Source organism: Phoca vitulina, unplaced genomic scaffold, assembly GCF_004348235.1.
Source record: "Phoca vitulina isolate PV1807 unplaced genomic scaffold, GSC_HSeal_1.0 scaffold52, whole genome shotgun sequence".
Classification (NCBI taxonomy): Eukaryota; Metazoa; Chordata; class Mammalia; order Carnivora; family Phocidae; genus Phoca; species Phoca vitulina.
The window spans coordinates 6,206,565-6,222,414 of NW_022589755.1; the positions used below are offsets into that span (position 1 = coordinate 6,206,565).

Genomic DNA, 15,850 nt, shown 5'->3' on the forward strand with positions numbered 1-15,850 from the left:
TCTCATGCTCTCTCTCTCTATCTCATTCTCTCTCTCAAATAAATAAATAAAATCTTTAAAAAAAAAAAAAAAAAGTTCAGGGGCCCCTGGCTGCTCAGTCAAAAGAGTGTGCAACTCTTGATCTTGGGGTTTTGAGTTTGAGCCTCACATCCCTTTGTGGAAAACTAGAGGGGCGCCTGGGTGGCTCAGTCATTAAGCGTCTGCCTTCGGCTCAGGTCATGATCCCAGGGTCCTGGGATTGAGCCCCACATCCGCGGGAGACCTGCTTCTCTCTCTCTCACTCTCCCTGCTTGTGTTCCCTCTCTTGCTGTGTCTCTGTCTGTCAAATAAATAAATAAAAATCTTTAATGAAGAAGAGAAAACTAGAGCCCACTCTACATCCATGTGTGTTTACCAGTTATTCAAAGAAAGTTAATTGAAACACGGCATAAGAAATGATTATTAGTGGTTACTTCTGAGTGGTGGGTTGGGGGCTGGAGGTGGTTGGTTTGGTTCTTTTCACTTCACACCCTTTTGTACTGTTTGGCATTCAGTTGTTTCAGATTGCACCCATGATTGAACTCTCTGACTCTGGAGTCCAAGCTCCTAACCTCCAAACTATATGGCTTCTCCCCATGTCCACACAGGTGACGCTGGCAGGCTACGGCTTCGCCTTCCGCTATGCCCCCGGCGGCAAACACGTGGCCTATGTGGAAGGCAGCAGGAGCCCACATGATGGGGATCTTGAGTTCATTAGCCTTGACCTGCACAAGGGATGTGGTAAGAGTCCAGAGAAGGGATTCAGGACCATGGAGACATGCTTCTCATACAAGGGCAGCTCTAGGTTTTCATAACCACAGACAGCAGGTAGCCAGACACGGGAATCAGGCTAAGCGAGGTAGAATAGGGATTCAGAACCATGGACGCCTGCATTAGGGAGTTGTAGGGCAGCCATTCAGCACCAAGGACAGCAAGCAGCTGGACACAAGGACATTCCACAGGTCCCGGGGTCAGATTCAAGATCTGGTTTAGACTTGGAACCCATGAGAGTTGCCCAAGAGTCGGAACCCATGAGAGTTGCCCAAGAGTCATTCAGGAGAGGCTGTCAAGGAGGCATCTAGCTGTCCATGCCTGGAGCACAGGAGAAAGTCTGGATGGAGACCCACATATCAGCAGTATCTCAGTTGTTGTCAGCTGAAGCCCTGGGAGAGGAATGAGATTATCCAAGGAAAGTGTACAGAGTAGGTATGAAGAGAGTACTTTAAGGGGAAGATTCCTTGAGGCTGCGCCTCTTTCCCAGATCCCTTGATGTCATGGCCATCCACGTGTCTACCCGTGTCCTCCCACCAGACTGAGCTCCCCCAGGAAAGGGGTGGTGCCTGTGCCTCCAGCACCGAGGAGCGGAAGGTCGGCACAATCAACTCTGGTGCTTGTTATATGCTTACACAAATGGTTGTCTAAATCATGCCGTTTAGGAAGCATAAAAAAAATCCTACAGTCTCCGTTACCCTCCTCTGTTGAGGCTGCGTTCAGTGTCCATCCTTCTGGGCTCCCTCATGCCTCCTCTGTAGCTCAGGTAATCCCACACCATACTTTGTCTCCATTAGACTGTCAAGGGTTAGGAGCCAACCAAACTCTTGCCTGGGATTTAAGAATGTGGAATGGGGCCTGGTGCACAGAGCTCTGAGGACCCACTGAATGAGTGCATGAATGAAAGACAAGTAGACAAGGGAGTAAGCTAGTGAAAGCAGGGATGTAGGGACAGCTGAGAGAGTGAACGAGAGTAATTGAGAGACTCATGAGAGCACAAGAGCAGGTGAATGAAAAGTGAATGAACAGACAAGAGCCTGTATGCGTGGATGGTTGAGTGCATTGAGTCAGAAAAGGAGCAGAGGTGTCAGTGCATGGAGCATTCGGACTGAGCTGCCACCTCTTGCCCTCCCTCCCCAGGGCCTTCCCGCCGCAGTGACCTCCAGACCCTGGGCTACTGTTTGCTGAAGTGGCTCTACGGGATCCTGCCGTGGACAAACTGCCTTCCCAACATCGAGGATATCATGAAGCTGAAACAGAAGTGAGTCTGGGGGTCAGCAGAACCCAGCACTGGCCCGGCACCCCCGAAGGTGGGGCAGAAGCTCAGAACCCAGCAGGGAACAGAAAGGAGGGGGAGGCAGCGTCCAGCAGAGCCAAGGCCTCTGCAGTACTTGGGTGTGTCCTGTAGCATCCATTCCAGCAGACAAGTGTGGGCTCTGGAGTCACGCTTCCTGGGGTCAGACTCTGACCCCACCACTGCAGTGTGTTGGGTGGGCAGCCTAATAACCTCCACAAGCCTCGGTGTTCTCTCTGGGATGAGATCTTATTAGCACCTACCTCAGGGCCTGTGGAAGGATTCAGGGGAGTCAGGTACATAGCACTCAGCACAGAGCCTGACCTGTAGAAAATACTCATGGTGCACAGGACACCATGACTCATTCATTCCTTCACAGACAAGTGGGCAACCTGAGCAGTGAAGCCTGGGCCCTGCTTCAGCATGTGGCAACACTGGCCACCCGAGTCCACACTTCCTGTCCCTGCCCTCTGCTTGTAAAACCACCGGATCCTGCTAGCTCTGGTTTAGACATTCAGTACCAAGGACAGCGCAAGAGTAGGTGGCCCCGGAGAGACATTCAGCACCAAGGACAGCAGGCAGCAGGGCTGGGAGGGAAGTGCACACGGCCACTTTGGTCTTCAGCACCAACGACCGTGGACAGCTGGGACGAGGTTGGGATTCAAGATCCGGTACGGCTGCGGGGGCGGGGGTGAGAGTTGCCCAGGAGTCATCCAGAGGGCCCATCTAGGAGATGGTTGGCCATCCATGTGTGAAGTGCAGGAATGAAGTCTAAACAGAGACTCAGACCTCGTTGCTATCTCAGGAGTTGTCAGCAGAAGCCCTGGGAGAGAATGGGATTATCCAGGGAAAGTGTGCCTGGTGGGAGGAGGGAAAACTCCAGGGAACGGCATCGAGTCCCTCGTGCTTCTCAGTTCTCTGTGTGCCGTGCCGCTGGTTCATGCTGAGCCTCTCTCTCGTTCTATTTTTCCCTTTTATAACCCCCCACCATCTTCTCTGAACCATGGACACCCACTCAAACGTACTTAACATATGTTCTACTAATACATTTGCTTAAGTGTATCTGTATCCTTAACTCGCGTGGTGGTGGTGGCACTGTGTGTGTTTGACCTGCATAAGTACTATTCTGCTCTAAATGTCATTTGTTTCTGGCATTTTTCACTCAGCACCGTGTTCTTCAACTTTAGCCACATCATTACACGTGCATTGAGTTTACTGCTTCTGATTCCTGCTTTTCAATGAGCTGTATAGACGTGTCTGTGACCTTGAACGATCTATGACGAGTGTATTTAATTTGCATAAATAGTACTGAGCTCTAAATTTCATTCTGTTTCTTGCTTTCTTTCACTTAGTGCTGTATTTTCTAATTTTAGCTAAGTTGCTAGTTCACTGCCTCCAAATACTGCTCCTGGATTTGTTTGTTTGGATGTATCTGGGTCTTGAAAAATCCGTGATGTTGCTGTTGGGTGTGTATTTGGTTGGCACAAATGGTAGCATGCCCTGAATCTCCTCCTCCTTCAGATTTCTGCTCAGTCACTTCCCAGGGGAGGGCATCAGGTTTCCTGCCTGTGGTGCTCAGAAGAAGGGATCTGCCCCCATCACACTGGCCTGCTCGTAATGACCTATTCGAGGCCAGCGTTTATCATACGCTTGTCTGTGCCAGGCGCTGTGCCCAGTGCTTCCTGTGTCATCCTCAGAACGATTCTGAGGTAAATGCTCTTATGACTGAGGCACAGAGAGCTCAGGGCATCAGCCCAGGTCACACAGCCACTAAGGAGAGGTGCTCAGACTCACAGCCAGGCCATTCGACTCCAGAGAAGGCTCTTTCACCTCGTAGCCGTGTGGGAGGCTTATCACAGATGGATTGATGGTGCTCAGATGCAGCCTTCCTTCACTCATCAGATACTTATTGAGCACTTATTATGCACCACACCATGGTCTAGTCCCTGGGGTCACGGGAATAACTGAGACAAATACCCTCTGGGAACTCCTATCCTAGTGGAGGTGACAGACAGTAAAGAGACAACGAGTGAAACACAGAGCATGTCACAGGCCAGACCGGTTGGGACCATCGGGCCAGAGCCCTGGGTACCCACCAGGGGGACTGTCAGGGTGTGGGCACGCACCACTCCTTTAGATTTAATGGCCGGGGCAGGTCTCACGGCAGTGGTGACAGGTGAGTCGCCTCCAGAAGGGCAGTGAGGCAAGGAGGATGTCTCACTTTGGTGCTGATATGCCCTTGACCTCTGCAGAAGGAGGGAGAGACACACAGAGAGAGGCCCTGGGCTCCCAGGCTTCCACAAGCAACCTCTGCCTCAGAAGCCAGCCTCAGAACCCACCAGAACATGAGCCCATTGCCCTATTTTCTCAGAATTTATTTTTGCACTTCCTTTCTAGTTTTCCAGTAGCTCTTCATTTTTGAAACGAGGCCAGGTGAAAAGGAGTCAGAGAATTGGTAACAGTGGCAGTAGGAGCGTATGGCCCAACTGCTAAAGCATTAAATGTGCCGGAAGCCTGTGAACAGCTCCTTCCCGCACTTCTGTTGTGTTAAGGACAAAGCTGAACTGCTCTTACAAGGAGATCCTAAACCACGGTGGCTCAAACGAGGTAGATGTTTACTTCCCTCTCGGGAACAGAGCCTTGGCCCCTTCAACATGCATATATCCTCCTGTGGGGCTAGCTTTGCCGCCCCCATCTCTCGTTGCTTTGGAAGGGCAGGACTGGGAATGACATGCGTCTCTTGGTCACATGGCCACCCCAAGCTGCAGTGGGGGCTAGGAAACATCTCTGGCCTGGGGCTGCTGACCCTTGGGATTGTGCCCTTAAAGGGGAGAAGTGACAGTGGACAGCAGGTAGAGACCCCTCCACAGTGCCACCTTCAGCCAAATTTCTGTGCGGGCAGGGACCGCATCAGCTCTCCCCCTCACTGTGGTGCTCACAGCACAGCACTTGGCACGTGGTGGGTGCTCACGAAATAGTTGCAGAATGAATGAACAAGGAAAGCATGCGTGAGCCTTCATTCACCGGCCCAGGCTTCCGTGTGGACACACAGGTCAGGCAGACGCGGCCCCGGCCTTGGGGAGTTCCCAGGCTGGGAGGAGACGCCTGGGCAGGAAGCAGGTGCTGCCTGTGAGGGTGGAGGCAGCCCCAGGAGCATCGTGGGAGCAGAGTGGAGGCAGGTCACCTGGCCTCAGGCCACTGGGTGCCTTTACCCAAGAGATGCCTGACCCAGTGTGTACAGAGCAGAGGGCTTTCCCAGACAGGCAAGGGAGGCAGGATGTCTACGCAGATAGGATAGCACATACATGAACTACTCATTCATCCAGAGCCTGTTTCCCGAGGGCATTTATGTGCCAGTCCTTGTGCTGGGAAATGCTGAAGACCCAGATGTGAATCAGCGGAGGGCACCACTTGTCATCGGTGAAATCACCCATCGAGGCTTCACTGGGTTGCATCCTCCATCCACTGCTTCCTCTGATTCCTAAGAACAGCCCTATCCCCCTTTTCACATCTTTGCCGCCTTCCACTTCAAGAGAGATCATCAGTGAGTGGGACGTGCTTCCCTAAGAGGCTCTGCACTCACCAAATTAGTGCAGAGTAAATAAGATAGGTCCTAGTAATAATTTTAAAATAGATGATTTAAGATAACAGTTCATTCCCTGAGCCCCAGATCCCAATCACAACTGCAGAGGGAAGGTCGGAAACATCAAGATGCTCCACAGGGGGATGGGGATGGTGGTGATGAGCTCATTATAGACACCGCACCCAGCCTCGAGTGCACTAACACAAAAGACTACGAGGGGGCGATGTTGCCACATGCACATTTTCTGGAACCCTAACTTGTCCTCTAGGGCGTCTTCCTGGTGTGCATGGCCTTTTTCCATTCATTCAATATTTATTCATTTTTTGTACATTCTAGTTCGCGATGGAATGAATGAATAAAAGAAACAGGAGAGACATTTTGGTTCTCCGAGGCTTTCTGGTGTGCAAATCCCCTCTGCGAAAGCCCAGGTGCTGGTGGGATTTGGTCCCCACTCTTAAGGCTGCAGGTTTGGCAGGGAGGTTCCACAGACACCAACAGCCAGTGGTAGAGTTACTCGTGCAATTTAAGGCATTCGAGGGGCACAGCTCTTTGGTGCCATCACTCAGCCATTTGCCACACATATCCTGAGGCTGCCGGGAGAGATGAGGGTCAGACCTGCATGGCCCTTCCTGTGTCTTTGACAATTGCCTTAGGGCATCCGGGGACTATGCACACAGTGCCCAGGCACCCGGGAAGGATCTCTTTCTCTCTCTGGAGGGGTTATGGGGAGGCTTCTAGGAGACCAGCCCTTGAGCAGTGTCCAGAAGGGAGAGCAGCCACCTGCTGGGGGCCAAGATGGGGGAAGACTGTCCAGGGCAGAGGGAACAGTATGTGATGTGCCAAGGCCGAGAGACGTGGGTGGATGCTGGACCTAGTTAGGGGACCTGAGAGGGTTTGGTGTGACCGGAGCATGAGATGAAAGGAGGAAATCAGAGAGACAAGGCCAGAGGGACTGGCAGCACTGCATGCTAGGGGTTTTCCCCCAGGGTACTGAGGAGTCCCCTGAGGGCTGTGAGCAGGAAGGGGCAGAGTCAGTTCTCGGCATAGAAACTCTAGCGCCATGTGGGGGATGCACGGGAAGCTGGGGAGGAGGCTGAGGTCCAGGGAGAGAGGATGAGGACTGAAGTGGACAGAGAGGGGATGGGACAGAGAGGGTCAGGGAGCAGGAGGGTGGAGCTTAGGGACTTCTGGGCTGTGGCTGGGGGAGACACGGACAGCACCCAAGCACTGTGTGGATAGTGGGGAGCCAAGCTGGTGGTCCAGGCCAGAGAAGACACAGTGGGCTGGGACTGTGAGGACGGAACGAAGGAAGTAGATGAATTTCTGTTTTTTCTTGAGTGGTCCAAGAGGTTTTGCGTGCGCATGCGCGCGCGTGTGTGTGTGTGTGTGTGTGTACAAATACATGTGTGCATTTATAAAGAGGAAGATAGTCAATCCTCATGATTCACAAGTTCCGTATTTGTGAATTTGCCTGTTCACCAAAAGATATTTGTAACTGCAGATTCTGTACTCACAGTGCTTTCCAGATCATTCTCAGACACATGCAGAGTAGAGAAAATTTTGAGTTCTCTGATGCACGCAATCCCAGCTGAGGTCAAAAAAGGTGATGCTCTGCCTTCTCATTTTGAATCTCACCCTATAAATAAGGGTCCTTTATGTGGTCCGTTTAATGCCAGATTTCTGTGCTTTTCGTTAGTGGTTGGCGATTTTGCTGTTTAAAATGGTCCCACAGGGCGCCTGAGTGGCTCAGTCGGTTAAGCGTCTGCCTTCGGCTCAGGTGATGATCCCAGGGTCCTGGGATTGAGTCCGCAATCGGGCTCCCTGCTCGGCGGGGAGCCTGCTTCTCCCTCTCCCTCTGTCTGCCGCTCTGCCTACTTGTGCTCTCTCTCTATCTCTGTTAAATAAATAAATAAAAATCTTTAAAAAAATAAAAATAAAAAAAAATAAAATGGCCCCACACATGGTGCTGAAGAGCTGTCTAGTGTTCCTAAAGTGTAAGAAGGCTGGGATGTGCCTTACAGAGAAAATAGGTGTGTTAAGTGGGCATCCTTCAGGCACGAGATAGAGTGCTGCTGGCTGTGAGTTCAATGTGAATAAATCAACAATATATTATGCAAGGTATCTTTATTTTTTTTAAAGATTTTATTATTTATTTGAGAGAGAGAGCGTGCACATGAGAGGGGGGAGGGTCAGAGGGAGAAGCAGACTCCCTGCTGAGCAGGGAGCCCGATGCGGGACTTGATCCCGGGACCCCAGGATCATGACCTGAGCCGGAGGCAGTCGCCCAACCAACTGAGCCACCCAGGCGTCCCAAGCAAGGTATCTTTAAACACAAACACACATAAGACAAAGTTAAGTAGGGATCAGTTGAAGTCACAAGGAAAACATTGTAACCATAACCTCGCAGGAACCTGATGCTATGTTTCCCCTAAAAGCATTCACTGATTGGGTGTTGGCAGCCCCACTACAGGGCATAACTACCACAAGTAACAGGGGTCTCTGGTACATCTGCTAGACATTCTGCTTTAAAAGTTTGCTCTCCCTTCCCTAAAAGACCTCTTGCATGCACCTCTGTCCTGTCAGGTTTCTTGACAACCCGGAGACCCTCGTGGGACGGTGCAGTCGCTGGATCTGTCCCTCAGGTATGTCCTGCAGGGGGACGGAACAGTTGGGGGCTGTGGTGGGGACAGGTGGCTTGGGTCCATCCTGGTGTTGCCTCTCCAAATTGCATGTGCAGCTATGCCCCTTCTAGAAAAACCAAAATCTTCCCCCCAAAATCCAGAAGTGTCTCTGAAGAACAACACACACACACACACACACACACACACACAGCCACACACAATATTGTATTTCTCTACGAAAATTTCTTTGGGATGGCAATACGGGCCAGGTTCTGCCAGGTGATTCTTCTCCTAGTCCCACGGGGCAGGGGAATGCATGCTGATGCCACCATTCGGCGGCTCGACCGGGGCGGGCTTGTTCAGTGCTCCTCTCTCCTGTCTGGCCATTGGAGCTAGCTTGTCACTGGCAGGTCTGGGAAGCCTCGGCTCCGGGCTTCTCCTCAAAGCTCTGTCAGGGCAGCTGTCCAAGAGGATGTGAGGGGACGCTGCAGAGCAGAAGAGGCCCAGAACATCACTCTGCCACGTTCAAACAAGTCACAAGGCCGTCCCAGACTCAAGAGGTGGCCAAGTAGCTCCACCCCGTGATGGGAGAAGCAGCAGACATTGCAAAGGGACACAGGGCAGAGATGGGAGGGGCTGCACCTCTGCAAGCTCCTGCCGGGGCTTCCTCTATGTATGAAGCAAACACAGATAAATACGCGCACACCTGGCTTTGTCTTACAGAACCGTTGTTTTTACAAAACTATTTTTTTTAAGATTTTATTTATTTATTTGAGAGAGGGTGGGGGCACAAGCAGGAGGGAGCAGCAGAGGGAGAGGGAGAAGCAGACTCCCTGCCAAGCAGGGAGCCCGATGCGGGGCTCCATCCCAGGATCCCAGGATCATGACCTAAGCCGAAGGCAGACACTTAACCAACGGAGCACCCCACAAAACTACTATTTTTAAAAATGAAAATAGGCTCGCCTTACATACATTTTGGTCAACATCTTGTTTTCATTAATCGACTCTGGCTTTTCTGAGTTCTTACTCCTAGATCCACTGCAACCTTTTTTTTTTTTTAATAGCCACACAATATCCATGATTTGGCTAAACCATCATTTTTTTTTAAGATTTTATTTATTTATTGGACACAGAGAGAGAGAGAGCATAGGCGGGGGGGGCGGCAGACAGAGGGAGAAGGACAAGCAGACTCCCTGCCGAGCAGGGAGCCCCATGCGGGACTCGATCCCAGGACCCCGGGATCATGCCCCGAGCTGAAGGCAGACACCTAACCAACTGAGCCACCCAGGCGCCCCAAAACCATCATTCTTAAAGCCAATCCCCATGACTGGAGATTTAGACTGTCTTTTTTTTTTTTTCCCTAGTGTCCCTTCTGTAGAACTTCCACATTGCTCTCTAAACACGAGGCGGAAAGACAGAAATGGGTAGTTTGTCCCTTCTAGCTCTGTAAGGGCTCATTAGTTACCTGAAATCCTGGGTTCAGATCATGGCTCTGCTCCAGTCACTTTCCCCTCCAGCCCTGGGTTCTTGGGCCATGAGGAATGAGCCCCTGGGTTAGTTCCCTGAGGCTCAGCCATTCTAAGCCAAGCTGGTCACGGGGTGTGCGGGGAGGAGAACGTTCTGCACCCCACCACCACCCCGCTCTGCGCTACCGGCCAGGGGACTTTCAGTGGGTAAATGCCCCTCTGAGCCTCAGCCTCCCCATTGAGTAAAATGGGGCCCATAATAGCCCCTACCTCCCAAGTTGCCCTGAGCACTCGGGCGCTGCCTTGGCTTCTGCCGCAACCCTAATGAAATGTACTTTCTAGCTGAGAGCCCAGCCTGCAATAGGCAGTCCCCAAGTGCAAGCTATTATTGACTATTGTTATTAGTATCATAATTGGCACTTTTTAAAGTGTGATGATGGTATTGTATTTATTTAGGGGAAAAAAACCCAAAAGGACCTTTATTTCTCTCTTTTAAAGTAGCCCTTTTAAACTATATCTCTGGGGCCACCGCCTGTTTTATAGTGGGGGGAGGGTTGTTTGGTTAGCTTGTTTTACGTTTTGAAATAGCTGAGGTTACGTATCTGACTTCGGCTCAGGTCATGATCCCGGGGTCCTGGGATCCAGCCCTGGGGGGGACTCCACACTCAGCAGGGAGTCTGCTTCTCCCTCTTCCTCTGCCCCTCCTCCCACTCGCGCCAGCACCCCTCCTTCTGCTTGTGTGTGCTCTCGCTCTCTCAAATAAAAAAATAAAATCTTAAAAAAAAAAAAAGTAGCCGAGGGAAAAAATCAGAAGAACATTTCATGGTATGTGAAACTTGTCTAAATCAGCCTGCAGCATCCATAAACAGACCTGTCTTGCCTCACTCACAGCCGTGCCCACCGGCTTACGTTCATCTGTGGCTACTTCTAGCCACACAGACCCCCCACACACACACACACACAAAGCCCAAACTGTCACCCTCTGGCACTTTACAGTGAAAGCTTGCTGACCCCTGTTTCAGGAATACACACTAAATGTTTATAGGGAAAATGATATCATTAGCTGGGATTTGCTTTACCCCAATGCCAGAGGGGAAGTGACAGGGGTATTGATGAACGAGATTGGCTGTGAGATGGTAGTTGTTGAAACTGGGTGATGGGAATACTGGTGCTTGATGCCACTCTATTGTTACATGTTTGATGTTTAAAAAAAAAAAAATTTAATCGAAGTGCCTGAGGCAGTTCCAGGCACAGAGGAAGCACTGAGCAAATGGGCACCATGGTGGAGGCTGGGCACAGCCCCCCAGGCTCTGGGTTGGGGGCCCTTCTCAGGCCTCTCTCATGATGGGGGGTGTCTTGACCACAGAGACCCTGCAGGAGTACATGAAGGTGGTGATGACCCTCGGGTATGACGAGAAGCCGCCCTACGCCATGCTGAGGAACAATCTAGAAGCACTGCTGCGGGATCTGCGGGTGTCAGCCTACGACCCTGTGGACATCCACGTGGTTCCATAGGTGGGTTCTGATAGGAGGAGTTCGTGAGTCTGAACCCCACCCCCCGATGCCCCCACCCCTACTTCCCAGACGCCATTTACTCCAGGGCCAACTTCCCAGTTAGATGCTGGATTTTTCCACGGGGTTCTTGAACCTTCCAGCCCTCGGGAATGGCAAGTAGCTCAAAGCTGACTCAAACTGGCTTTAAGGAAAAGGGGGATTGATTGGCTCTTGTAGCAAGAAACTTCCAAGGGGAAAGCTTTAGGCATGACTGGATTCGGGGCCAGGAAAACAGAATCAAGATGCCATCGTTCTCTCCATTTTTCTTTCTTCATCCCTCTGTTTCTCTATCCCTCTATCCATCCGTCCATCTGCAGCCTCTGCTTTCCTTTGGGTTGAGTCCCCACCCCCTCGTCGTGCCCGGTGCCACACCCAGCTCTTCCCTGTCAGCACAGAAGGTCCACGACCTTGTTTATGGCGGCACCGTATTCCCTGGTGGGTGGAAGGCTACTCTTCATAACCAGCCGCTGGGCATTTGCTTGGTTTCCCGGGTGCTTGTTCTACAAGCAACGTTGCCTTGAACACCTGTGTGCACGGGCCTGACTCGGGTGTGCGTGTGTGTCTGCGTGTGTTCTTGTTTTGAAAGAGAACTGGATCCCTCTCTGTCGGAGCCGTGTACCTGTCTGCACTCCCGTTAGCTCCTGGGAGGGTGTGCAGAAATTTGGGGGAGGTCAAAACTACATAAACTAAGTTCACTCGCCAGTTAATTCCAGCAAGGCTGCGTGGATGGGTTCTGAAGCGAAGCTTCCCGGGGCCCCCCTCTGTCCACAGAGTTGTGATTTGTGTCTTCATGGCTGGCTGGAATCAGAGCTCAGTGTTTGTCTAAGCCAGGGGTTCTCGGAGGGAGGCACTTTTGGTTGTCATGGCTGGGGAAAGGGTGCTACTGGCATGGAGTGGGTGGAGGCTGGGGACACCACTCAATGCCCCACGATGCACAGCGGGCCACCACCACAGAGACTCTCCAAAAGTGGAGGCGTGGCCCTCTCCACCCACACAGCTTGCCCCCTGCCTCTCTCCAGCTCAGCAGACAGCTGTCCAGGAGAACGCCTGCCCCCCACCCTGTCCCACAGCGCTCATCCACTCATCCTGTCCCTCCAGGCGGTGGCCAGCCTCCCTGGTCCATCTCCCCCAGGTCTCTGGCTCCCCGCTTCTCCCGGGATCTCCCTGGGGGTGGCCAAGAGCGCGGCACAGTCACTTGGCATAGTCGCCTACTGGTGGTGAGCTCCATGAGGGCGGGTCTCCTCTGTCTGGCTTGTGTCTGCAATCCCGCCGGCCCCTCGATGGCCACACGCACAGAGACCCCACCCATATTTACCGACCGAGACTCCAGGCTTCATGTCGGTGCTGGCCGGTCCTGCAGCACCTTCCTGTCCGCCCGGTGCAATGGAAATTTTATTTTATTTTATTTTTAAAGATTTTATTTAGGGGCACCTGGGTGGCCTAATTAGTCAGTTAAGCGTCTGCCTTCGGCTCAGATAATGATCCCAGGGTCCTGGGATGGAGTCCTGTGTCGAGCTCCCTGCTCCGCGAGGAGTCTGCTTCTCCCTCTCCTTCTGCCCCTCCCCCTGCTTGTGCTCTCTCTCTCTCTCTCTCTCTCTCTCTCTCTCTCTAACAAATAAATAAATAAAATCTTAAAAAAAAAAAAAAAAAACTAACTAAAAAAACCTAACAGCCCCTTCCAGGATCATGGTGGTTTTGGGTCTAAAACTGAGTAAGTCCCCTCAGTAGCAGGTTTGTGCCATAGTTAGGAACTTAATGAGGAGGTGCTATTCCAAGAGCCTGGTGAGCTTGGAGTAACTGGAAGATCATCCCACCTCAGCTTTATGGCAGCTCCCTGCCTTGGCCTGCGAGGCTGACCTACCCACCTCCCCTCACCCCCCAGTCCACTCTGTGCCAGCCACACTGTCCTCCCCTCAGATTCTAAACCAGGCCAAGCTTGATCCCACCTCAGGACCTTTGCACTTGCCATTCCCATTTTTTCCCCTTCATCTTTGAATGACTGGCTCCTCATTATTGATTCTCAGACCTGAGCCTCCCCTGACTGCCCCAGGGAGGCACCTCCCCACCCCCTCTCATCACATTACCGGTTTTCCACACAGCCCCATCCCCGTCTGGCGGGAAGCGTGTGTTCAACTTGTAGTGTCTCTACCCCCTCTTCTAAATCACAAGCCCAGCAAAGGTTCTTGTTTATGGCGGTATTGCCTGTCTCTAGAAAGTGCCTGTCACACAGTAGAGGTTTCATGGGTGCTCCTTGAATGAATAGGACACTAACAGCCATTTTTATTGTCTTCTAGAACTTTTGACTCGAGGTTTGAAATGGAAAACACAAAACAAGAAATGTGACCCAAGGCCAGCTGTGGTATCACAGATATGCTTCTAGAAAGATCCCTCGAATGTGCATGCCTGCTTTAAGCAACACTTTGAATCAGTCTTGCTTAGCATCAGGGAACCCGCAGTTAAGCTCCAGATAATGTGAATTCCTCCTTTCGACTGTCCCGTCCTTTCAGGTATCATCTCCCACCAGCCACTGGGGTTGTAGACAGAGAAGACCCTGAAACTCATGGTGGGGGATGAACCACCCCCCTCAGTGGGGACCCATCCTGCTACTCTTGGCACCACTATCCTTTGGTAATAAATTGTTTCACTGCAGTTGGAGAGTTGAGTGTCTGCAAAAGGAGTTCCTTTTGGAAAAGTTTACCTTCTTTTTTTCTCCATCTATCCATCCTTTCAACCTTTCCTCCATCTATCCAAAGTTTCATGCAGATATCCATCCATCCATCCATCCATCCTTCCTTCCTTCCTTCCATCCATCCATCCATCCATTCTTACATTCATCCAACAAACCACCCATCTACCCATCCATTTATCCAGCCATCTACCCATCCATTTATTCATCCATCCATCCACCCACCCATCTTTCCATCCATCATCCATCCTTCCATCCATCCATCCATCTTTCCACCCATCCTTCTATCCATCCATCCATTCTTCCATTCATCCACCCATCATTTTTCCAGCCATCCACCCATCCATTTATTTAGCCATCCATTTATCTATCCAGTCATCAGCCATCCGTATATCAATCCATCCATCCATTTATCCACCCATCTATCCTTCCACATACTTTTCCATCATCCACCCTCCCACCCACCTTTCATCCTTTCATCCATCTGCTCATTCTCCCATCCATGTACCCTTCCTCTTCCATACGTTTACCCTTCTTTGTATGAAACAAATATTCAGCAGGCATATCTTGACACTCATCATGCTGCAAGGAGGATCCCGATGAACAAGATACACTGAGGTCCTTGAGCTAATGGAGCCTCCAGTCAAGTGGAAGGAGAAGGCATTAAATGAGACAACTTTGGGTTGTGCTCCACACGCTGGAGAGAAGGCACGGTGCTGTGATGGAGACCAAGGGTCCCAGGGAGGGGAGGCGCATTTGCAGAGAGCCTGGATAGAGAGATGGTGGAGGAGGCAAGCACAGCCGACCCCCCCTGGGAGCATGAGACCTGGGCAGTGGCCATGGCTGGAGGAAGGGAGGGCCTGTGGACAGATTTTGGAGGCAGCCCAACTAGCAGCGTGTGGTCAGTGACTAGACTGGAAGGGATTCAGAACAGAGGGATACACTCACCTCCCAGATTTGGTCTTGAGGATCTGGAATCATCCACCATTACTTTTTCTTTTTTAAAGATTTTATTTATTTATTTGAAGAGAGAGCGAGATAGCACAAGCAGGGGGAACAGTAGAGGGAGAGGGAGAAGCAGGCTCCCCGCCAAACAGGGAGCCCGATGTGGGGCTCGATCCCAGGACCCTGGGATCATGACCTGAGCTAAAGGCAGACACTTAACCATCTGAGCCACCCAGGCGCCCCTCATCCACCATTACTTTGCCGTGGGGGAGGTCAGAGGCCGGGTCGGGGAAGAACCTGCTCTGATTCTCCCCGATTCTTGCCTGCTCAGGGGACGCAGGGGAGATTAGCAGACTGATCATTTCCTACTTGAAAGCAGATGTGTACAGCGCTTTCCAGAAGGGGATGTTCCTCAATGAGAGAGAAAACCCACCTGAAAATCTCCTGCTTAAAGAGCCTCTCTGTTCACGAGTCCACAAAAGAATAGGGACGTCAGCTGCCCTTCAGGGCCCCATATCAGGTCACGGGATGGTCACAGTGTCAACATCTGGCCCTTCCATCCCCCTGCCACTTGGTGCACTTGCCCACAGCCCCTCTGTCCTCTGTCCTCTGCCCTCTGCCCTCGTCTCTGAGCGAGCAAAGTCAGCTGGGACCCAGTGTTGCTCAGGCAGCAGGAGAATCGCACGACCAGGCAGAGCAAGGAGAGTTTAGACAGTTTCCCTCTGCCCCCGAACCCGCTTTTGTCTGTCTATAGAGCCCAGGTTCTGGACCTTGTGTGTCTTGGCATCTTGTCCCCCCACCTCTGCAAGAGGAGGGTGTTGTCATCTGCATTAGAGGAGAATCACATGGCCCAGGGGAGTGGGAATGATTCACATGCCACCCTGCGGTGGATGGTGGCTGGACCCCATTTGT

General features: G+C 51.6%; 1 protein-coding gene across 6 annotated transcripts in view; it reads left to right on the forward strand.

Annotated features, from left to right (window-relative positions):
• The window catches only part of VRK3 (VRK serine/threonine kinase 3), a 35,094-nt gene extending 20,960 nt beyond the window's left edge, over window positions 1-14,134 (forward strand). For 4 of the 6 annotated variants that reach the window (XM_032388073.1, XM_032388072.1, XM_032388076.1 and 1 more), the window contains 5 exons: window positions 627-759; window positions 1,930-2,050; window positions 8,250-8,308; window positions 11,120-11,268; window positions 13,602-14,133. In XM_032388073.1, the coding sequence (XP_032243964.1) occupies window positions 627-759; window positions 1,930-2,050; window positions 8,250-8,308; window positions 11,120-11,268 (462 nt within the window). In that variant the 3' untranslated portion in view covers window positions 13,602-14,133. Of the gene's footprint in view, window positions 1-626; window positions 760-1,929; window positions 2,051-8,249; window positions 8,309-11,119; window positions 11,269-13,601 lie in introns of all 6 variants that reach the window. The other 2 variants (XM_032388075.1, XM_032388077.1) reach the window with 2 other exon arrangements.
• Window positions 14,135-15,850: the final 1,716 nt, after the last annotated feature.